The sequence below is a fragment of the Erithacus rubecula genome, assembly GCF_903797595.1.
Source record: "Erithacus rubecula genome assembly, chromosome: 9".
In the NCBI taxonomy this organism is placed as follows: domain Eukaryota; kingdom Metazoa; phylum Chordata; class Aves; order Passeriformes; family Muscicapidae; genus Erithacus; species Erithacus rubecula.
In genome coordinates this window covers 21,376,882-21,401,249 of record NC_136660.1, presented here as the reverse complement: position 1 = coordinate 21,401,249, position 24,368 = coordinate 21,376,882, and the positions used below count along the sequence as shown (strand labels likewise).

The following is a 24,368-nucleotide window of genomic DNA, read 5'->3' as shown; positions in this document are numbered from 1 at the left end:
AACACTGAGCATCCTACACTTCAGGAGTCATAGGAAGTTTTTCAATTTCTTTTGCTGGTGAAACACTGGGGGCAGTATTCTAAAGGCTAGGAGCAAAATGCCACCTGCAAAGGCTTTGCAGCACTTTTGCACAACCTGCACCTTCCTTGCTTGTTCTTCCAGAAAAATCCACAGCTGAATCCCCTGTCAAGAGATGCTGTGGCTGTTACCAGCAGAGGAAGTCCTGCTCTCACAGAAGTACCTTCTGGCCTACAAATTTTGGGGATGTTGGCCTATGAATGCCAAGGAGTGTTTCCCATACAGGGAGCTGATTCCTGCTCTCCATGTGCTTGATTTTATGAAGTACAGCTACAGTGCTGCCCACAACGATGTGAATCATCTGTCTCTAAGTGTGAGAGGAAGGCTCTGAAGTGTCTCCTGCCTCTGGGACATAAGCTGAAGCATTCTGTCCTGTCTGCACATATCCTGTATCCAAAGGAAATCCCAACCTGCTCCTCCAGAGGAAGAATCCTGGGCTGTCACCTCTCCTTCATGCAAAGAGAAATGACAGCCCTTGTATATCTCCCAGAGGCTTCTGCCAGTCCTGCAGGCAACAGGATGCCTGCTGCAGCATGCACTGGTATATCCCTGGGCCGGCCTTTTTTCTGATAAATAGGTTTTGAAAGATTAACTTTGTGAACCTTCTCCTCCCAAATCTGCATTGTGCATCAGCCACTCACCACAGCAAGCCCCAGAGGATGTCAGGGCCATGTTTGAGGGGATGGAGGTTCCCAGGAACAGCAGCAGCTCTGGCTGGGGCTGGTGGGGCTTAGACATTGCCTTGCACCCCTCAGTGGATCTACATCCACTCAGATTTCACCAGAGTTACACAGACCCTTCTCCCTCCCTACAGACCCTGCTGCAGCTGTGGGTGCTGGGATGCAGAATGGGCTAAAGACCTGGGATCTGAGGAGAGGTGGACTCACCTTTCCAGGGCTGCTTTCTCCATGACATGCATCTCATCTGCACCAGTGAGCAGCTGTAGCAGTTGTAGTGGTTGTTTTACTTGGGTGCTGGAATGCAGGAGCATCCCCAAAGGATGCTGTGGGCTAACTCAGCCTCAGACAGAGCACCTGGCACATGTGCAACATGCACAAGTGCTTGGAGAGGATTTTTGTGTCTCACTGCTCCAAGTCCCTAAGTGTCCCAGAGCAGAATTCTATTACAGGCTCGACTTGCAAATGCATTAAATGAGAGGAACCTCCTCTGTCAGGCATGCAGTCCCAGCTGTGTCCCCAGCAAAGCATGGGAACATGCCAGGCACACCCCAACACTGTGTGACTGGGTAAGGAGGCAAAAGGCATTTCTGTATATCCATGGTGACTGGAAGGTGCTAAGGGCAGAGATAATCTCCTGGGAGAATTTAGGAAGTGTTCAAAATCTTTCTGGTTACTTACACACTGTCCAACCACTGGCTGCTGGGAGGAGAGCAGATCTGTGAGCAGCAGGCAGTGGTGGGGTTTACACAGATTACTTTTTAAGACAAAATTACAAAGCACTGTTCTCTGGGGATGGCAGATGTTTGGATTTTAGCACCGCACTTAAAAACTGAACAGAAACGACTTTTTCAGACTGCTGTGGACTAAAAACCCCATCACTTGGCCTGAAAACTGGCTGAAAGACATAAAAAAAGGTTGCATTCACAGGGAAAAGATGGAGTTAGATAGAGTTCAGTCTGTGTATGACCTCTCCAATGCATCAGATTTTCTGCAGGGTTTAACTCCTTGGCCAATATGGTCCCTGTGCCAGGATAAACCCCTCAGAGAGCAAAGACAAGCTTGGACCTCCTCATCACCTTATTCAAGCACTGCTCTGACATGCAGCTCCACTGCCAAGAGCAGTGGACTAGCAGCAGACCCAGAGGAGCTCTGCCCCTCCAGAAATCAGGTGGAGGCAGCCTGGCTGTTGTTCTCAGCACAGCCCAGACCCTACAAGGAACAGAAATACCCTAGAATACCTGCCATGGTCACTTTATTTTTATTTTTTTTTTACACCTTCATTAACAACCCAAAGAAACAGAGACTGGTAGAGACACAAAGAGCAGAAATAAAGTATTAGTATTCCTGCTTCAGTATCAGGGATTCTTGGTAGCATATTTCCTGGCAGCATGAAGAGTGGAACCCTTCAGCTTTGGGTGTGCAAACAGAGCATGAAAACAATTACAGGCTTCAGTGAAAGGGGAAAGAATCTCTTGCAAATCTGCCTGGGAAGTCCTCAGTTGCCAACAGGTAGTTTTATCTTCCCCAGTCTAGGAAAAAAGGAAAATTGCAGCAGTTGCACAAGGCTTGTGAGGAAGAGAGAGGAACTGAGGTCTGTGCTGATACCTGGCTGCCCAGGAATGGGTTTCTAGCTGTAGGCTTCATCTCATTGAGCTAAGGGCACTTCCTTTTGGCAGCTTTAACCACCAGTATAGGCAGTATAGAAACCCACAAAATGCTGACAACTGTCAGGCTTTTAAAGCAGCAGAAGAGCTCATTAGGCGTGGATTATTCCTTGGAGTAAAGGCTGCAGCTTTGCTGGTATTTACAGTGACTCAGTGCACTTGACTTTTAAAAAAAGCCACCAAAAACAAAAACCAAAACAACGACCTAAAACAGTCACAACTCCTCAATCTCCAAAAAAGCCAGCAGCAGCTGCAGAGATATCCAGCACTGACAAACACCTCCCCAAGCAGCCCAGCAGAGCCAGCCCTGGGCTCCATGGCACTCACATCCTCCTCTCCTAAGTCCAGCAAGGAGATGAATGGACAGACTCTCCCCAGCATGGGCAGGGGATTCTGTCAGCCATGACTCTGCAGAGACAGAGACATGCAGCTCTTGGACAAGTTGTTTGTCTGAACACAGCTGACAGCTCTTTCAGTGGGCTCTGGGTATGGCACAGCAACAGAATTGGCCCTGAAGCCTAGGAGACATCAGGAGAGAGTAGATAAGGCAAATTATACACAGAGCTGGACCACTGTGTCCCCCAGTTTGATGCCACTAACTGTGAACAGGCAGTCTGCAAGAGCATGAGAACAGCCAGCCAAGAAAAGGAGGGGTCTAGCAACTAAATCCCAGATGAGACATATACCTTGAAGGAAAGGCCACACACATCTACTTTGGGGTGCCCTGTTATACTTTGGATGCTTATCATACAAAACTGAGACCAATTCTCCCCCCTCTGCTTACATTGCCCCATTTCTAAAGACATCATTTGACTATGCCATAGAAACCCAGATCAGCACACTTTGCAAAGGGAGGTGTGACTGGGCTGCTCTGGAGGTGGCCAAACCAGAGCGTGGTGCAGGGGAAGGACTCAGCCAAGGGCTGGGCAAGAATTTATGCCAGTGCTAGGAAATGAGCCACCCCAATTCCTGTCCTCCATCCTTGGGTAGAACTGTAGCATGGGACAAAGATGAGCTGAGAACAGTAGTGAGGTAGGGCTGAACACAGATGCCAGTCAGAAATGCCCTTGTTTGTGAGCAGGCTGCAAGGCCAGGCTGCACACAGATCCCCACTGGCTACCAGAGAAGGACAGTGCCAGGCACCAGAGCACTTGGGCCATTTGGGCCCTGGCTACATGTCTCTGTCCTCTCACCTCCTGGTCTTGTGTTGCATTTGAAATTATTTTCTGGCAAGATCCATGATTCTCTGCGTGGGACCATAAGCATTGTACCATGTTTAATGAAGGCAGTGCACTGACTCCTGGGCAGCTGGTTTCATTTACATCCTCCTTCATTTTAAAGAGAAACCTTTGCCCCTATTATCTGACCTCTTCTTCTGTTGCAGTTAATTACATTAAAGCCCACTTCCCAAAGCTCAGGAATTTCCGGATCTACTTTGTTGCCTGCTGCTACAGGGAGAGTCTGCTTGGAATTAGGGCAACCCCCTGCCAGGGATGCAGAGCAGGGCAGATCCTCACTGACACCCTGCTGCCACTGCAGCTGTGAAACTGAGACACCTCTGCTGACAGGTGGCCCTGAGCCGTGAGCTCTTCCCTAGGAGAGGGTGTCTGAGCACAGGACGTGGGGCAGCCACACTGCTTCTCATGGAGAAGAGGCAGGATGGGACCTGCTCCTTCCAAACACCTGCAGGCACAGTGAGAGGTGCTGCTCACCTCCAGCCACCTAAAAAATGCATGAAGAGTGATTTGGGGCTGTTTTCTGACCTCAAAGGCACAACTGACAGCCACACCTTTCTCTACCCCCAGACAAGATATTTTTGCCTGTCCCACCACTGGGAGCCATCTCTGGCCTGTGGCATCTCCCCAGCCTTGCCCTGGCATTGCCTGGAAATGTGCTGGTGGCCAGGGCCATGGTGCTGCCAGAAACTGTTCCCTCCATCAGACAGTGAAGAGGATTGCAAGCTAGTGGGCAAACAAACCTGACCATTTGCAGGTGCAAATGGGTCAGAGACTCCTTCCTGCAGCCCCTTCCTCCAGGCAGTGCCTGTGAAGACACTGCACTCTGAGCACTCACAGCAGGCTGATGTGAGCCCAAATATACACCCTTGGTATATACACTGATGGGTGTGCCCATGCTGGGCAACTCTCTCCTGGCACCTTTGAGAAATCTGTCCCATGGGCATCTACCCCTGCACACGCAATATAAGAGATGTCACCAAACCAAGCCAGGCAAAAGCATTTTAAACAACATCTCATCCATGCCTGTGTGTCTGGCACCTCTGATTTGCCACATAGGACAAGTGATTTTCTGTCTTGGAAGTAATATTCTCCAAGAAGCCACAAGGACAGATGTCCATTAGTTTTGAAGATGCAAACATTTACTTTCCCCATAAGTAATAGGGATTTGTGTTTCAGAGGCAGCATTGTATGAGGATTTGCCCATTAAACTTGACAAACTTGGAGCAGTGTGTAAGACTTTGAATGAAAAACCAGTTGTGCAGACTGAGAGAGTGTGCCCAGGGATGGAACTGGGCACAGCTGCTGGTTGAAGTGGACAATGAATCTCCACCATGTGTGAGGATACCAGCACAGAGCAAAGAGATGGCTGTGGGGAGGATCCTGAGCAGTGGAAACCCACATCCAAAGGATGATGGGGTCTGCATTTACTCATAACCAAACATAACAATCTAAATCACCAGGGAAATGCCAAATCTCTGGGAGCCACTGTCACACCCTCCTTTAGAGGAAATTCCCTGAGCACTTTGAAGCCTTTCACACATCCGTCTCCAGCAAAACTTTACTTCTGAAAAGGGAGGCACACATGCTGAGTTATGTTATGTATGCAAGTGAAACCACACTCAGTTGAGTGAGTGAGGCTCACTGGTGAGCTGCTTATTTCCACCCAGTATCACTTTTCTATCAATTATATTTCAGATATATTCTGTTTTCACACAGAATAAGGCTCCTTGAAATATATTCCCTTCTCAATTCCCTTTCTGGATTGAGCACAGACTTTTCAAAGGAATAACAGATTTGACAAATTTATAACCAATATCCCAGGAGAACGTTAGGGTTTGGAACTGAAATACTCATACTTGAAATTAGACAGCGGTTTAGTTTCCTGCTAATAATTTTCTTCTTGGATACAAAGGAACTTGTTTTGTTTTGTTTTGCTGTTTGGAGCAGAGGGATGAGACACTGTTTTGACATTTATTCATAAACAGTACAGAAGCCCAGCTCAGAGCTGTGGCCATTGCCAGTCCTCACAATCACATATGAGTGCTATCTCCAGAGCTGCAAACCCTGGCTGGGGGAGAAGCAGGAACACTGCAGTGGAAATGGGTCAGCAGGCAGCAGCTCAGCTCTGCTGACCCTTGTGGGGAGCTGCACCAGCCCTCCCAACCACAAGCTGACCTGACGAGCACCTCAGACTGATCCTATAAGAAAAGCTTTCAAGGCAGCCATGCAGGCAGATTCCCTGCACACCAGATGAGACTCCACATCTGAAGCCTGGAAGACTGTTCCTTCAACTCATCCAAGGGCTTGGCCCAGCCATCAAGCCCTGGTGCAGAAAGCAAATTCCTGGACTAAGTAAATGTGATCAGCACATCGTGTAATCATGAAAAGCAAATTCCCAGATGAGACATAGATCATCATTGCACAGCATGAGCCTGTAAGTAACACAAACCCTGCTCCAATTGCTCTGCTACCCCACTGTCCCCCTTGCAGCAAACTGCTGCTGCCTGGCAGGGAAACTCAAGGAGCTAAACACCCAGGCAAGCACAGAGACAAGCCAAGCTCCAGGAATGGGATTTACAGGTTGCTGGTCATGTCTGGAGCTATAAACCTCTCTAAGATGCCAACAGCTGCTTCTGCAGAAGCCTCCAAGGTTAACCCACTGACACAGAGACCACAGATGTGTTTGTTACAACCTCGTACGTTAAACCCCACTGAGCTCTACTTAAGAGCAGGTCTCCAAAGGGCCTTTACAAGTGATGGATTCACAAGCCCCACTGCTGCCCTTCAGCAAAGCAGCCTGAGCACCTCATGAAGGCCATTGTGAAGAATCAACATGGGAACAAGACCTGTGGGCAGCACAATCAACCACACCTTGGACCTGAGACCCTGGCTCCCATGCTCAAGCCAGTGTCCTGCATGGGGTGCATAACCCAGCATGACAGCAAATCCACTTTTTCTGAGAACAGAATGGTCTCATCATAGGTTTTTTCCTCCAGTGAATACTTGTCTCTGAAATGTGTCCTTTCTGTGGCAGCAGAGTTCTGCCTGCCCCACAACCCCTCTTTGCTATCAGTTTTGGTGGTCATTGCTTGTGCAGTACCTCACCTCTGAACTGGTATTTGCACTCCCACTGCAGAGAGACACAGCCTGCTGGGGAGCCTACTCAGCTGGCCACAGCATGCAAACTGGGGCAGGTGGAAATAAGAGGAAGAAAAAGATGTTTTTGCATTTTCCCTCAGATAAGAAAACCTCTCCCTCCACATGGTGCTTGTTACACTCAGTGCTACAGCTCAGAGCTTCCTTTGCTCATCTGAAATGTAGCATTTGTAGGACCAGAAGGAAAAACAGATAACAGCATCTCTCTCAGCCTCAGCTGGGCCAGGATCTTGGACGTTCATCTCCTGTTAACTGATATCTGCTCTGGGCTCCACCTGCATGTAGGGCACAGCCATGTGCCTGTGGACAGCCTTACAAAGCAGAGTGGGGCTGGGACATTATGTGTTTACCATTGGACTAAGATGCCTCTCCCTTGTCTGGATGAACCAGTTTAGATTCAGGCCAGTGGGCATGAGGAGACAGTGATTGGGGTGAAAGGAAAAGGGCTTTCAGATAGCCCCTTACCTCTGTCACAGGTGGCTTTTGCCTCCTTGTTATCCCTACCTGGGCCACTCCTGGAGCTGCCTGTCCTCCCAGCTGCCTCTGGAGACTCAGCAGCCCAGCTCAGGGCTCTGTTTCCAGCAGTCTAGCAGGCCAGGCATGCAGGCAGTGATTTTTTTATCCTGTCTCAGTGTCTCAGCTACAGAGGTAAAGGTTATTACATCCACTCCTGTAATTGTTTGAGTGGCTTGACAAAAAGGGGCAGAGCCTCCTTCACCTGTGTAAATTCAGCAGGACAGAGGAGGTGGCTGTAGCACATCTGCCCCTTTGACACCCAGAGAGACACCAGCTCTGCTCCCAGCATCTGTGATCACTAAACCGAGAGCTGGAAAATAGAAGGAATGGTGAATACCTACTGTTGCCAGGTAACAGCATCCACTGTGCCACCAGCCACTTTCATGAACCTAGGGGAAACAGAGGAAGAAACCAGATGAGCTCAGTGTTGTCACAAGGGAAATCCTAAAACAACCAATGCTCATCCTGCATCACGAGATACCAAAGGTGGCCACTGTACCCACAAATACTTCCTGATGAAGCCTTTGTGTCCTTAAATAGGAGGAATAAATTCTAATTAATTCAAGTGCTAGTAGCAAGCACAGCTCAGAACAACAAACTGAAACCCAACAGGCAGCAGAGCTCTGGGCATCATTTTAGATCAGAGAGGGAGAGCTTTCAGAACACAACAGCATTTCAGGAACAAGATCTTGAGGTATGCATTAAGGTCTGTGACTTCAGCAACTCTCAATAGCAATTAAAGAATATGTTTTAAATGTCCATCTTAAAAGGAGACACTTCTTAGCCCCCAATATGTATTTAATATGACAAACTCTTTGCCTGGATTCAAGCTAGGACTAGAAAATGGAAATAAAACTCAGCAAAGCTATTATCTGCAAAAATGCCACCTCCTGCTCAGGAAGCTCCTGAGGAAGGGAGGAAAAGCTGGTCTAATACTGCTAAGTATTTTCCATTTTTTGACTCTTTCTTTGGCATTGGCAGTTAGCAAACTGATGGGATTCTGACCTGGGTGCACTTATGGTTCATTCCATTCCTGTGCCTAACCACAGCACTTCCATGGATAAGGTTAAAGTCAGTGATATATGGGTAACATTCTCCTGATGGCTTCTGACATGGCAAAGAAAATACCTTTTTCAGACATGTCCTGTTTGAGTCAGATTTGAGGCTACACAGCAGGCTCCACCTGCTCACACTGCCAGTGCCGAAACTAAAGCAATTCCTAATTTTGGGCACCATATGAACCACCACAGGAGGAGCTGGTAGCTGCAGGGGTCTCTCCCTGGCTCCCCAGCCCAGCAATCCAAACAGCAACTTGGGAAACTGCAGATCCCATGAGGAAGCCCAGGCAGAGGAAGCCCAAGCAGCTCTTACATTGTTGTGTTTAGGGGCACAGATGTGGAAACACATAAAGGCACACTCCAACTGGACAGGCACGTTGTCTGTGCAGGAGTGCAACGTGCACTGTGTGGCTGATGCATTTTGGAAGTGATAATGCACACACATGACAGGAGACATTTGCTTGAGCTCAAGAATGTGCTGAGAAAGGAAACGATGCTGTATTTTCTTGGGCTGCTTTTGATGCACAAGGATTCCAGGAACACAGCAGCAATGTCACAGCTGTCCCAGCTCCACACAGGGGTGAGTGATGCTGGGTCCAGCGACCCCAAGGGGACCCCCATGACTGAGGGTAGGGAAGGGGAAGGTTTGTGAGGAGAGACCATCAGACTATTTGTCATGGCAGGGATGAGCAGCAGCTTTCCAGCACATGAGCCTCTAATCAGGTCTGAAACAAGAGCACCAAGCTTCAGGCTAAATATAGCTCGGAAATGATCATTCTAACTTTAAATTAATGACCATGATCAATTATAGACTGGGACAAAAGGGCAGCTGGACCCTGTGGAGCATAAGAGGATGCTGGCAAAGGCAGCAATAATAAATCCCTGCAGACAGAGAGAGAAGAGATACAATTAGAAATGGAAAAACAATAATATGCTGTAAACTCCTGTAGCACTGATGCATCCCTGATTCTTCTGCCCAGCAGCGCTATGAGCTCAGCTCCCAGGCTCTGTAAAAGATGAAAAAGCCTTTCTGAAATGCTTTTTACATCTATCTTAAGGGTCAAGCCTAGTAGACTGGTGGCAATGTGATGGCTGGGGACAGTTCCTCCCCAGCTGAGCAGGGGGAGAATATCAGCTGGGCCAGCCCTAGTGCAGCCATAGGAAGAGGTGTGAGCTCCCCACAACTCAGACTGGTCACCTGGAAAAAAGAAAGTTTTGCAAATATTGCTGAGGAGGCATTGCTCTTGTATAAAACTAAGTGTGCAGAAATACACCAAAAGAGTAAAAAGCACCAGCTCTCAGGTTTTAAATTCCCTGTGCAGGGGCTGCTGCATAAAATGCGATGCACAAAGTCTATAAGAGTGAACTAATGAACTCTAAGCTGAAATTATGAACACAATCTGTATTGAATTTGAAGATCAATATGTTGCAATTGGATTCGAAGATTAGACCAACTTGTTTTCTAAGCTCAAATGCTTTACATTCTGGCTGAAAGTAAACCATCCTGGACTTTACTGAATCATCTCTTCAGGCTCAGCTTGGCACTCTTCCCTCTCAGACCAAAACCATGAGCAGACCAAGCTTAAAGGAAGAAACTCTCTGGTTTTCCTTGCCATTTCCATGGGGCCTATAGCCCCTTTGAAGACACATACAATCTACAGTGATGTTTGAGCAGGGGAAAGCAAAGCAAGCCCTCATTATAACCTCCTGAAGCAGCAAAAGCAGGACATCCATCTCCCATGTCTCTAGGAAACTACTTGGCCTATTGATAAAAAGTTCCTGAGAAACTGTTCTAGGGCATCACTCAGGCAGCACAGTGCAGATCAAAAACAGGGCAGAAAAGTCTTGGCTTGCTTAGTGCTCCTCTTCTGCATCTATAATAGCAAGATAAATCAGTTAGTTTTGGTAATACTAAAATCTTTTGATAAAACCAGTCTAGCTCAAATTTTCTTTTCCATGTCTGTTTTTCTTTCTTTCTGTTTTCTTCCTTTTTCCTTTTGTTGGGGTTTTTGCAAGGTGAAGTTTCTGGTAATTCTTCAAGTCCTGCCTTTAAAGGTGGAGTTGTTCCTGGAGCACCCCAGATGTCGTGGGCAATGGTCTCTACTCTCCAGAGGGAACCTAGGGCAGCCCAGAAACCAGCAAGTGCTACTGCAGGAACAAGAGATGAAATCCTAGGGGAGGTGGAGATGCAGTAACGCACAGATATCCAAATATCCTTGTTTTAGGAATAAGGATTTAACTAATCCCTTTATTCCTATAGCACCTGCGCTGCTCCATCCACAGATTTTGAGGCCAGTGAAGATCCATAGGGTCCAAATGACCAGTGGTGACACATTTTCCTTTGGGATTTCCTGGGCTGTGTGATTTCCATGGTGCAGGCACAGCAAACCAGAGCCTCCCAGGGGAGCTCAGATCCCTGCACATGTGCTACGCAGATGTGTTGAGCTGGCACTGGAAATCTGCCATTTTCCTACACACCAGGGCCTCTGTGAGCACCAATTGACCCCACAGCACATGTGCACTACATCCCTCCCAGGAGCCCTGGGACAAGCTCAGCCCATGCTGTGCAGGCAAAAGGGGCAAGTGCTGTAGCATTGCTCTGAAATTCAGGAGGGTGGCAGCCCCAACACCTGCCCATGTAAATCCCCTGGCTGGATTTCCACAGATCAGAAACCTGGGCACATGTTAAAATCCTCAGGAAAAGTATTTGAAATCCTCTGGAACAGCATTTCTAGGTGAGAAAGCAGAACATCATATCAGTGACATGTAGAGGAATAGGAATCTTGGGTAGGAAGTTTTTGATTCTGAGGATGAGACAAAGTCACAGAACTTGATAAGGACATCTAAGTGACAGAGGGTAGGTTTAGATTTGGTGTTAGCAATAACTTCTTCACTGTGAGGGTGATAAGGCACAGGAGCAGGTTGACAAAGAAGTTGTGGATGTCCCATCCCTGGAAGTGTTCAAGGCCAAGTTGGATGGGGTCCTAAGTAATCTGGTCTACTGAAAGTGTCCCTGCCCATGGCAGGGGGCTTGGAACTGGATAATCTCTGAATTCGTTTCCAATCCAACTCATCTCAATACTCTGTGTCCATTTTCTTACCCTTGCAGCTGGCTCTGTGCCAGCATCCCAGGCCACCATTGCTACCTGTGGGGCCCTGTATTGAGCTAGAACTGAGAAAAATGTAATTCAGCATTGCTCAGTGGCTGTAGCAGTTCACATCTCTGCCCCAGGCATGGTGGTATTAGCACCAGGAGGGCTGCAACATCTCAAGATGGTACTGACACCCAAACTCTGTATTGTGGCACCATGGGTCAAAGCTGACCTCTTCCAGAGCATCTCCCATAACCACAACTCCCTGGACCACAGCTTTCACTTCAGTGTTGGCAGATATTTGAAACACATCTCCTGTCCTGATTCAGTACTTGTCAGTCATGGAGCATCTACAGCAACCTTAATTAAATTGCTCCCATGGATAATTATCCTCCAAGTATGTTATTTCTCATTTGAATGTGTCTGGATTCAGCTGCCAGTCTCTGGAACTTCCTAGGCTTACTCTTGATACATTAAAGAGACATCCACATTTGGAAATCTCTTTCCCATGCAGGTAATTGCATATATTAATCCTCTAAATTATATATATATTTAAAAAAAAAAAAATAATGCAGCTGCACAAGGAAACAAGTTGTTATTGCAGAGGCACCCAGGTGGTTTAGCATCTGAATGACTCCTGAGTGCTAGACTTTACAAACATGGGTTATTTCATCTGCTACTCCCTGAAGAACTACAAAGCAGAGTCTCTACCCTGCACAAGCCCCAAATGTAGGAACAAGACTTGTCTGCCTGTATTTGTGGTGATCCCTGGTGGATCCCTAGAGCAGGGTGGCAGATTTCTGCCCTTTGAGACAACAGTGGTGGGTAGAAAAAGCTTCATCTTGTGTCTCAGTTGGCTGCTGAGGGTCATTTACTGACTGCTTCAGGTTCCAGCAGCACAATTGAATACTTGCAGCAGCAGAAAGAGATACTAGACCCCACCAATGCCACAAGCTGTGGCACTGTTATCCTGCAGTGGATAGTCATGAATTTCATTCTGGGGAGCAGAGTCTGGTATGAACTAGGAATAAATCTCAATATATTTCATTCTCCATCTGCTCAGCATCACCTTTCTTCAGCCAGCCTGATCTGTGGTAGGGCTGCACAAGCCTTCCAGCAAGGAAGGCTTTTTTCCTTAGGGGGAGCTCAAGGAGTTAGGGGGATATAGAGATAGGAACTCACCTACCTCTAGTCTCCACAACACCCTGTGAAAATGACTTACACAATGCCATTGCATACCATGTGAATAACCTTCCCCCTCCTTTACAAAACTTCCTTCCAAGCTACTTTCTGCACTGTGAAGCAACCACCCCATTCACAGGCTCTTGGGCTTCAGTAACATTCCCTCTGAGCTGTCTCTCTTCTGAGCTGAAGATGCATGGCCTGTTTAATCTTTTCTTGTGTGAAGAAATCACACACTGTGCACATCCTCAGCTTCTCTCCGTAACCTCTTGGTTCTATTTGATCTCTTCTGAGATGAAATGACTAAGATTGTAGATAGCAATCAGAAACAAGGTACAATGTGTACTTACACAGTGCCATAATCTCATAAATGTCCTTTCTTATCCATTTTGCTCTTCCTATACAGGTGGCTGTGATTCCAGCATTCCAGAAATCAAATTAAGTTTCAGAAGCAACAACTATATTAACTCTTTCCTTCTACAAGAGCAGGAGCTAAATCTTGTGCTTATATCTCAGCTCCTTGACCCTGCTATATAACCAACTGCAAAATGAGTCATCACATCCTTCACACCTCATTTCGACATATTTATGAATTGAGTCACTCATACGTTCAATGCTACCAGAGCTTGAGTTCATGCTGCAGTGACCTGCTCCTCCCTTTGTATCATTAATTTAAAGTTCCTTGTCTTGAGGCTTAAATTTTTGCACAAAATTCTTGCTCTGGATCTGTTGAGTGCCCTGGTACAGTCTGTGCCACAACCTTGCGGTATCTTGTGTAATGCAATTCAGAAAGGATAAACTCTTTTTTTAAAGAAAGTCAAACAGCAGAAACAGCTTCTAAAAATGCAGTGTTTACAAGTCCCTTGTGTTGAATATGGCAGAAGTCCTTCTCAGCAAGAGAACGGGAAAAATGCCTACATTCATTCCTGCAGTTCATCCAGAGCCCTTCCCTTTGCCAGATACCACCTACTCCAGTTACTTATTTCTCCTTCTTACTTGAATTTAAACAAACAAGCTCTGTCCATACACTGCCTTTGGCAGCATTTGGAGAAAAACTAATGCCTGAACTGACTGAGGCGTGCTGACCTGCACAGACAGGCACAGCCCTCCTCATCCTCATGGTGGCAGAGACATAAGGCAGGGGCAGTTACCATCAAAACACTACCAGAGTCTCTCCCATTTTTAGCACTTTGATTTTGCTTTGGTGGAACCCCAGTGTTCAACTTGTGCCATTTCATGAGCTATAAGCTAACAGTCCTCTCTACCAGATAAGTGTTAGAAACCTGGGCTTGGGCTTGATTTGAGGGTGAAAGGAGCAAGGCTGAGGACTGGTATTAACCTGACCCCTACCTGGCTGTCACAAATAATAGGACATGCCTCCTGGCAGTCCTGGCATATCTACAGCTGACAGGGAGGAAGGACTTCACCACCACTGACAAAAGTGTTCTTCAGCTTAATGGGCTCCTTTCAGACCCCTGTGGAATGACACCACAAAAAGAAGACACAGAGAACAAGATGGGTGGTTAAGTCTCCACAGGCATTACAAACCAGGAGCAGGAGGCAGTAAAATCATGAAGGATGAGAGATTTTTGTGCCTTGCAAGGGGAAGACTGACAATCGGGAGCCCCATGACTTACTTCTGCCAGCTGGCTGGAGGGGCTGTGGCTCTGTGACCAGAATGGTGACTGCAGCAGCAAAAAGGGACCAAGGAAAGAGGGCAGAGAAAAAGCCAAGGAGACACAAGATCTGATGACTTTGAAATCTGTGGGATGAGAAATATGGGAAGAGTGTAGTTCCAGACAAGAAAAATTTTCACTTCTCTGGTGATTCAGCAGTCTCAGGACCTAAACTGGCCAGAGAGCATCAACAGCCAGTCTAGCATGGGCAGAAGTGCCAGCACTGCTGCAGCTCCTGCCATGGTGGAGGTAACACTGTCAAACTTGTGAGTTATCAGCAAAAACTGGACTACACCAGCTGAGGAGCAATGGGTCATGAGAGCACAGAGCCAAATCCAACCAGACATGCCAGCCTAAGTTTTGTACCACATGTTCTGAGCTTTAACAAGTTTTAGCATCTCTTTCCTGATAGCTTTTCCTCATGTTTCTTCTCTTGCAGCACCAAATGGACTATCCAGCCATGCATTAACCTTTGTGTCTGACTCCTGATCTGCTGTTAAAATCTATGTTAATTCCTTAGAATCCCATAATTTTATTCCCCAAGCAAATTCTGAGCAGTTCTGGGATTCCTGTACCAGCAGACACAGTAGGTAGCTAACATGGTCTGCTCTGCAACAGCTCAGGCTGCATGAATGGTCTAATTAACACCTCATCAAACTCAACTGTTGGTTGTGTCTGGAGAAATTCCCTCTTGCACCTGTGCATCCACAAGACACCATTTCAAGCCTCTTGCATAGCAGGTCCAGCCACTGCAGCAGCTCTCCACTGCAGAACCTGTCCTTACACCAACAGCAGTGGCCCAGGTCCAGGCTCCAGGACCTGCCAGCCCAGGGTGCCACCAGCACAGCTTGGTGTCACCTGCTACCACCACCAGCCTCTGCAGTGGACAGTGTTCCCACCCTCCTCTATGTTACAAATTTTGGATGCCCAAAATGCCCATTATTGTAGCAGACCCCAGAGAAAGGTGGCACCGCAGGAGGGGTTCTGTCCCACCCTGCCCTACAGGACAGGCATAAGGATTTAGTCAGGAGAGCCCTGGAGGGGTTCAGCAGATACAAATGCCCAACTCATGTTGACACTGCCATTATTTCAGGACAAAATTTAAGCCCAAAGAATAAGTTTAGTTTTATTGCTTGAGGTAACAGCTAAAAATATACTAAAATGTTTGGAACAGGAAAATGCTATTCTACTTAACACTTCACAGTGACACTTTTCTCTGTTTTAGGACCTCAGTTATCTCCAGAGTCTTTCTTTGGAGAACATCTAATGCCAGTTTCTAATGCTGGAGAACACTCTCTGGGCTTCTCTGAGGTCTCTTGTCCCATTTCAGCTCGTTTCCATTACTTCCCTTACCAAAACTCACTCCCTCACTGTGTGTAACACAGCAATGCTTGCCTGGCAGACTAATCCACCCATCCCATCTTTGCATTGGGGTTGTCATCTCACCCCTCCAGCCTAAGTTAACTCTTAATGCATGATCTTCCACTTCACATATCTCTTCCTACATAGTTGACTCCTGCTGTTCATCTTTTTTTTTTTTTTTTTTTTTTTTTTAAAGAAGAGAAAAACTGCAAATTTCACATCATCAGGACTGTGAGCTGCACACTCTTCGTTTGGGAGCCTTCAACCTACTATGAGCACTGTGTAGACCACTCATGGTGGTCTAGCAAGGCAAATGGCAGATTTGCCTTTGTGAGAACCTTCCTAAATTCCCTCTCCTCTCTCCTGCTTGCTGACTGTGTGTGGCTCATTCAGGACTCTGAGAGGCATGTCCTGGCTGTGACAGCACCAAGCACACACCGAGCCACATCCTGTAGACCAGTTCTGGATGCTGCTACAGAAGACAGAGCTCTCGGTAGCACTAACCCACATATTGAAGAGACCTTGGGGAGCTACTGGGAATAAAGCTCACACTGTCAAAGAGCTTAGGCACTGGGGTTTATTTGTTTATCCTTTTGCAACTCCATGTCCAAACACTGCAAATGAGCGTTTAGCCCTTTGTCTTTGTGTAATCAGACTTGTCCCTCCTCTTTACGCCCCGCCTGGTAATAATGGGGTCTTTATGTGGTAAGACCAGCAGCTCTTTCCCCACAGGACCCCGCAGGCTGTAAGGCCATGCAGGCACGTGCCGCTTGCTGTGAGCTGCAGACACCAGGATTTGGAATGCAGGACACAAGGCTTCTCCATGGGAGAGACAAAGCTCTTTGAGCACCCATGGAACAGACTCATCCTGGAAGGCAGGGATGGCAGCAGAGAAAAGAACATATAGCTTGGAGAGCAGGCATGCTCATCAGAGCTTTTCCACACCACTTGGGGGGTTTATGAAGAGCACCCACTATCCTGTCACCAGGACTGCAGTTGTTACATACCTTCCCTTTCATTTGAGATGGGGTGTCTGCCATTATCTCCACCAGACTGTGCAGCACAGCCCTGCTCCCCGTGTTGCTGTCAGTCAAAGCACAGCCCAGTGACACGGAGCTGCTGGACCACCCTGGCCGTGCGACTTGGCTCTGCCGACCCCTCTTCCCTGGGACCCGGCTGCGGCGCACCAAGGGCAAACACAGCAGTAGGACTTCCCCTTCTCTAATAGCTTCTTGGCTCTCATCCCCATTGTTTTCCTTACTCAGCCTGCTCCTCCTGGCGCTAATAGATTTCCTGCTGATCAAGGCTACTACAGCATTTTGTAACTCCCCCTGCGCCGCTCCCACGCGCGGCACCAGCCGCGGGGCTCTGCGTGCCATCGGGGCAGCCGGGTGTGGGCGCAGGGGCTGGTCCCTGCGAGGGATGCTGGCCTTGCAGCTGGTTCAACCAGCTTTATGGTCTCTCTGTGCTGCTGCAGCAGAGCTGAGAATCTGGCCCTGGCTCCCTCCCCGCCTCGCTGGGGACTGCATCAGTGTGCTGTTTATTGTTTCTGCCAGATCATTCCTGCAGATGTTAATGAATGCTAGACCCAGCTTTGCTCCCAGCAGAGTCCCTTCCACACCTCCCCCTGCCCAGCCTTCTGCACTGGAGTTTCTGTTTACAGTCCTGCAGGGAATTTCCCTTCTGCTGCATGGTCTTCGAGCCACACAGACCCAACTCCTGCTGCCAGCAGGCTCCCACACCTCCCTGATTCCTGTAGCTGTCCAATGTCACCTCCAGGTGTCTGCATCCCTCTCTGTCACCATTCCTTCTCCACCTCTGGCCTTTCCAAACCAGAGACATGCCAATCCCCCTAGGAGGGAGAAGAGAGCTTGGCCAGTGAAGAAAGTTGCTACAGGTTCTTCCTATGCACAGATGGAGAAAGCATAGGGAGAATAAATCACCAAATGGCAAGAGCAAAGCAATTTGTCCAGGAGGACTCAGAGATAACGTGCACATTGGTAAGTGGTGCCAGGGCCCACATCCTGACCCTGCAGCCCTTGGGCCTGCAGCAGCCTGCATCCACACCCCTGCATTGTCTTAACATCACAAAAAGGTGGACACCTCCATCTGCCTATAATTGGAAATGCTGGAAATATTTGGGAGAGTGTAATTAGTCCATCCCAAGATGCCACCAGGGACCTCTGCAGAACTTCATTAGTACAGGTGACCATGTCCTAAAGCCTTTGGTAGTGTGGTGGCACAGCCACACAGAGCCTCCCTATCCTGGAGGCTACTGGACATTGGAAAGTCAAGGAGCAAACCTTCCTGCTGCAAAGGACATTGGTCTCAGGAGGGGTTTCTGAGCTTTTTTAATCAATGCAACACCACTTGCCCTTCCAGGAAAGCAATGACATTCTTTCTGGGCCTTCCAATGCTCGGCCCATAGAGGTGTGCTCTGGAGTAAGTGCGGATCAGCTGCAGCAGGCTTCTCAGCTGAGTGTAGTCCTTTCCCAGCTGGCTGCCGTTCACTGAGCGGCCCATCAGTGTCCGATAGTTATTGGGCTCTGAGAAAATAAAAACAGACAAGCAAAACCTGTCAGCTCTGCTTCCTCCTCTGCGCTTCCAGAGAGACACACAGCTCACCCTGTCACACAGCTTGAACTCCTCAGAGGGCACAGGCAGCTCTGCAGAGCAACAGGAGCCTTTGAGGAGTGGGTGACAGCCACTGCCTGCTCTCCTGTGCCCCTTTTGCTGTGTGCTGAGTGAAGGAGCTGTACCTTGTGTCATGCTCCTGTCCCCATAGGGTTGCCCACTTTCACTGGCACTGTAGTCACCATACAAGTCCCTACAGTGCTGGCCTGGCTCCCAGGATGAGCTGGGCCCAGCAGCCAGGGCACAAACATTTCATGTGCTTAATATCAACTGGGAAAAATGTCCAGCTAAGAGACCCACCCACACCAAGTCTTAGAGGTGGTGCTGCCTTACAGCAGGGGCCTTTAAATCCCTCTGAAAATACACTGGCAAAGCACCCTGGGAGCTACAAGTATCCTCTTCCAAAAGTGAGTATCTTTTGGTGCAGCAGGCTCCATTGCTGTGGCTCTCCTGTTCCCACACTCACCATTGCCCAGCTCCCAGGAGATGTTGTACTTCTTGCTGGCACTGTACTTCAGCAGGCTGAGGGCATTGGAGCTGTTCCAGGAGTTGTTGGGATTTCGGCGCAAAGCATTCAGTGCAAAGATCAGGTGAAGGCCAGAGCAGTCAGCAAAGTTATAGAGTTTGTCTAGAGACCTGGCTGGGAAGAAACAAAAAACAGTTTGTAATTCAAAGGAAAGTTAGTTCCAAGAGGGTTCAAATGATCCTGCTGTCCATCAGACCTTGCCTTCTATGTAGGATGAGCCAGGGTCAAATGCCATCCCCACGACATCTGTAACCACAGAAAGGCACCTGACCTTTGAAACCCGGATAGGATTCCAGGTGTGGGTTCATCTCCTTCCAGCACGAAACTTGGATGCCCTCCACCTCTGTGTCAGTGCTGGGGCCATGTTACCAGAGACAAGTGACTTCATAACATTGCTTTTCATCTGCTCTTGGCAAAGAAAGTTTGTCCTTTTCTGTGCTTATTCTGCCTTGCATCTCTTTCAGAGCAGATCCCTGCAGTGTCTGGAGAGCAGATGAGGATGTCACTACCCTAGAGCTGCCACCTCTCCTGCACCCCACAACAGCCTGGTGTTTGCTGTGCAGCCCCAGTGCAGTAACCCAGTGCAAGCAACCATCACCTACAGGCTCCATGCACTGTGCACCTGGCTGACACCTGTCCTGCACACAAAGGGGGGAGCTTTGTGTCACCCCTGAGCCTGGGGAGAGAAGGGTTCCCTGCCCAGTGACAGCCTGACCCAACCCTGATGGCAGCAGGGTGTTGGGGGCTTTCTGGGATCTGTGTCCTATCTGCTGGCCCCAAAAGTGTCTGAGTAGCATCTCCCTGTACTGTGGCCTCGACAAGCAGTGGGGACACCGGCCAGCAGCAACAGCAGAGACCAAAGAAAGAGCTGACCCCATATTTAGGGAGGTGTGACACTAGCACAGGGCAGAGAGACAAAACACTTAATGCCCTTTTTTATGAAAACTTCCTTAAAAACTCAACAGCAATAAATTGCTGATGTAGCTAATGCCAGTGTTAGCAGGATACAAATTCACGTGACAGCAAGAGGAGATTTGGTTAGAGAGCAATTAGATAACTGTGGTGTTTTCAATCATCCCTGCCTGTTGAACTGCATCCCAGGACACTCAGCAAGCTTCCTGAAGCAGCCTTGGAGATGCAACCACTTAACTTTGAAGAGCCACCAGGGATAGGGAGGTTCCAGGGGGCCAGGGAGGGCAGGCCGTAGGCTCCACTTTCAGAAGAGGGGAAGGAGGTGCTTGGGAATTACAGAGTAGGCAGACTGGCTTCAGGTCCCAGAAAAACACTTGGACAAAAAACCAAGTTGCTTGTCAGCACTTAAAAAATATAAGGAGATGATCAACAGCCACAGAAAGTGCCAAGAACAAATCACACTGAAGCAATCTACTGACAGGAGAGCAGGGCTTGCGGGCAGCAAATCAGCCATTTAGGTTTGATACCTTGATGGGGTCTGAGGCTTTGTACACAAAGGATTGCACAGGATATTCTCTCCAGAAACTGCTGTAACCCCTATCCAGACTGAACTGCAGTGAGAAATATGTACACCTAGGTCAACCTGCAGTAATTTGTTGTTATAGTGAAGGGTCTAGGCAGCCTGCTCTGGGTCTATCTGCACATTTCCAAAAAAGTGGGGCATAAAGGAGCAGAGGATGCATCGGACTTGCCATGACACCAGGGTGATACCGTGCACCACCTTTGCCAAGGGAGATGGAGGAGATGTAGGGAAGGCCACCACACACTCAAGGAATTGCTGTAAGCAATTCTCCAAGATTCTCCAAGATCTCCAAGGTGCTCCAAGATTTTCTGTAGCCATGCTGCCCACCTGAGGTATAAGTGAAACAGTGACAAGAGGGAGCTGCTCACTACAGGTGGGATAAGCTGTTCACTGTATATCTGTGTTTATTCAGTTGCCTTTTCTGGTCACTGAAGGTCTCAGTGAATACAGAGTCAGCTCTGAGGTCTGAGAAGAATAAACTTATTTGAAAAGTAAAGTTTCAAGGAGGGTCTAGGAAATAAGCTAATTGAATAGCTAACATTTAATGCAACACAGCAAAGTTATGGAAAGAAGAAGAATACAAAAATGTGGAAGAGAAATTCTTAATCCCTTTCACAACGTTTTTCAAAATGCTACTGGTTGTTTGAATGAAAAGTAGCTGAATTAGATTAATCTAATGTATTCATCCCAGTGGTTCAGGCACATTAGCTGCTTTTCTGGATGTTAGTCAATTAGAGACAGATACAGTTACTTATTACAGATTAACTTCAGACCCCCAGGCAAAAAGCTGCACTTGAAATGAGACTCCTATGAAGAGAAGATAGAGACCCAAATTGATAAATCAGGATAGTAAAAAAGGTGTTACCTGCAGTTCCCCTGCTAGAAATGAAACCTTTTCACTGACACAAAACAACTGTACTACAAAAGGGGATTTGGTTCATGTTTAGGAGCCACTGCAGAAGACTGGGAATTGATTTTCCATGCATCCATAAGAGGAAACAAGACGTCTGTTTATCCCAACACAGGGCCTGCCACTGTGAAATTATATTTTCCCCATGACACTTATTTTGTTTCCGTGCGCCTGGACGCAGAGATGCCACGTGCATTTCATGTTCTGCCACGACTTTCCGAGCTGGAAACCTCAGCAATCAGGGGAGTGAGCTAGGAGAAACACACACATGTCTGGGGTTCAGTCCTGCACGTTTCCAGTGGTCTCCTAGGACAGATAGACCTACAGCCTGCACTGAAGCTACAAAGAGCAGAAAAGTATAATAAACCTATCTCTGCATCACACCAGATTGTTAAAACAGCCACTCTTGATACCAAGACTAGCAGGTACCAAATCTACTTTCCTTTATTCTTGGCAACTGTCTTGGGATAGAATAAACTTGGAAGCACCAGTCCAGTGACCCTGTCAGAGTCTTGATGATCAGTTTGCACAAGCTACCCAACCATTGGTGGTTAAAGGGCATGTCTCTCACCTCTGAGATGACTGCCTTAAAAACTGGGCATCTTCATTGCAGACAGCTGCAGTTAGATGAGAAGAATACAGTCATGAAGTGTATGTCAGCAGTGTGCTTAAGTGGCCAAGGAGGCCACTGCCATCCTGGCTTATACCAGCAACAGTGTGGCCAGCAGGACCAGGGCAGTGATTGTTCCCCTGTACTCAGCACTGGTGGTGTTGTACCTTGAGTGCTCTGCTCAGTTTTGGGCCCCTCACTATAAGAAAGATGTTGAGGTGCTGGAGCATGTCCAGAGAGGGACAAAAAAGCTGATGAAGGGTCTGGAGCACAAGCCTTGTGAGGAGCACATGAAGGAGCTGGGGGAATCCAGGCTGGAGAAAAGGAGGCTCAGTGGAGACCTTATCATTCTCTACCAACTGCCTGAGAGGCTGGGGGTTGGCTTCTTCTCCTAAGCAACAAGGGATAGGACAAGAGGAAAGAGCCTTAAGTTGTGCCAGGGGACATTTAGACAGGATACAAGAAAAAAATTCTTCACTGAATGTATAATCAAGCATTGGAACAGCCTATCCAGGGAAGTGGTTGAATCACAACCCCTGGAGATATTTAAAAGATGTGTAGGTATGGCACTTAGGGACATAGTTTAGTGATGGAGCTGGCAGTATCAGGATAATGGTTGGACTGAATGGTCTTAGAGTTCTTTTTCAAACCAAATGATTCTATGGATGGCTAAAGCACAAAAATAAGCCTATTTAGAAGACTTTGAGTGATGTCCAGTCCTCCATATGTACAAATAAGGCCATAAGAAAATGCTATAAATATTTTACTGCCATGACTAGGGATGGCAACATTACTTTTGAGTAATGAGAACATGAAGAATCACAGTATTATTAACAGCTGGCTAAAACTCACTTTGAATTCTGGATAATTGCACTGTTTTTTCTTCATCAAACAAAGAAAATCATACAGGAATTTAACCTTTCCCCAGCTAACAGATCATTAGGCAAGGCTTTCACAAAGCACTTAAATAGAAAAAGCCATTGTCGTACCAGAATGAATCTTAATAGAGCAGGACTAGATTTATAAGATGTTCTTCCTGCTCCTTCTCCCCCTCTGCCCAGTGCAGAAATGCACATGCTCAGCACTCATATGCCACTTGAGCTCAGCAAGAAGGAATAATGAAAACAAAGAAAAAAAAGTGCAAGGGTGCTGAGAGTCAGCCTCTTCTATTTATGCTGCTCATGTAGTTGGAGTGAGGCTGCCCGAGGCAGCAAAGCCCCCTGCTCTATCCCCTCACACCCAGCAGCACTGTTGATGGGGGGATCTCTCTGGGATGGATGCCTTGGTGGGTTTGGGACTGAGACAGGGGCCATTTAGCCCTTGCACAACAATTAAATCAGAAGATATTTGTGATTTCTCAAACTTTTACATCGTTGGTTGCAGGGGCTTGAACTCGTCCAGGGAGTGAACACAGCCCCACTATGCATGGCTGGGTGGCCACCAGTGGAGATCTGCTCCCAGATGAAACTCTGCACAGAAATTAAAGCCTTTAGCTGCTTGTATTGATCTCATACCCTGCACAGAGAGAGACAAACAATTTCAAAATGCAGAAGGTGTCTGTGAAACCACAAATGATGGCGGGGTTCAAGGGACAAGTACGTCCTTTGGGATTCTTTCCCATTATTCTTCTTTTTATACAAGGCTAAATTTTAATGTTCTCTGAAAGATGGATGGTCCTTAACTCTGCAGCATGCCAACGTAAAATCTGAGGCACATTAAAATATCTCTGGCAGTTTAAAATAATTGGAAGGACTTTCCAGTTGCAGTTACTGAATTAAACATTATACTAGAGACTTTATAAAAAGCACAGTATTGACCGCTGTTTGGTAAGAGGGACAGTTCAAGAATCTCTGGGTTTGAAAGTCTTCCACATTTTTTATTCTGCTTCAGGACTGTTGCTTTGGCTGAGTGTGAAGAGTGGAAATTCATGTGTATGCTGAGATTGAAGCTGGGATCAGTCAGTGGGCTGAGGGTGGCAGGAATGGCACAATGTGCCAGGGTCTTTTGTACCTCTGGGAAGGCAACCAGAAGGATGGAAAAGAAGAGCCTGTTCCCCCTCTATCCCCACCATTCACCATATCCATCTCTGCAGGTACAGAATATGCAAGCACCAAGGAGAGTGAGATAAGAGCTGAGTGTGGGGTGGGCAGGACACTGAACAATTCCCAAATCCACATGCTAGCTGAGAGACCAATCCAATGAACAACAGCTGAATCTGTTGTGGGTAAAGCAAAGAAATGTAGCTCTAGAAATAACAATTTCAACTTATCACAGATATTGCTCAACTCTGCATTCTCCATAAATTCTGAGCAAGCCTGCAACCTCCCAGCACACAGCTCCTGGTGCCAGCACTGAAGCCGGCAGCATCTCCTGCCCCTTGAGCACCCCAGAGGAGATAGCAGAGTGATGGGATTGGGAAAGACCTGGCAAAAAGTTGTTCAAAGAGAACTTTACAGGGAGGGAGTAGAAAGAGCAGTACAGGCTGTTCAGA

General features: G+C 47.5%; 1 protein-coding gene across 3 annotated transcripts in view; it reads right to left on the bottom strand.

Moving 5' to 3' along the window:
- Nucleotides 1-24,368, bottom strand: part of HPSE2 (heparanase 2 (inactive)) — a 109,786-nt gene that overhangs the window by 16,382 nt on the left and 69,036 nt on the right. For all 3 annotated transcript variants that reach the window (XM_079313139.1, XM_079313138.1, XM_079313137.1), the window contains 3 exons: nucleotides 18,803-18,976; nucleotides 18,077-18,248; nucleotides 7,674-7,721 (listed from right to left, as the gene is read on the bottom strand). In XM_079313139.1, coding sequence (XP_079169265.1) covers nucleotides 7,674-7,721; nucleotides 18,077-18,248; nucleotides 18,803-18,976 — 394 coding nt within the window. The remainder of the gene's footprint in view (nucleotides 1-7,673; nucleotides 7,722-18,076; nucleotides 18,249-18,802; nucleotides 18,977-24,368) is intronic.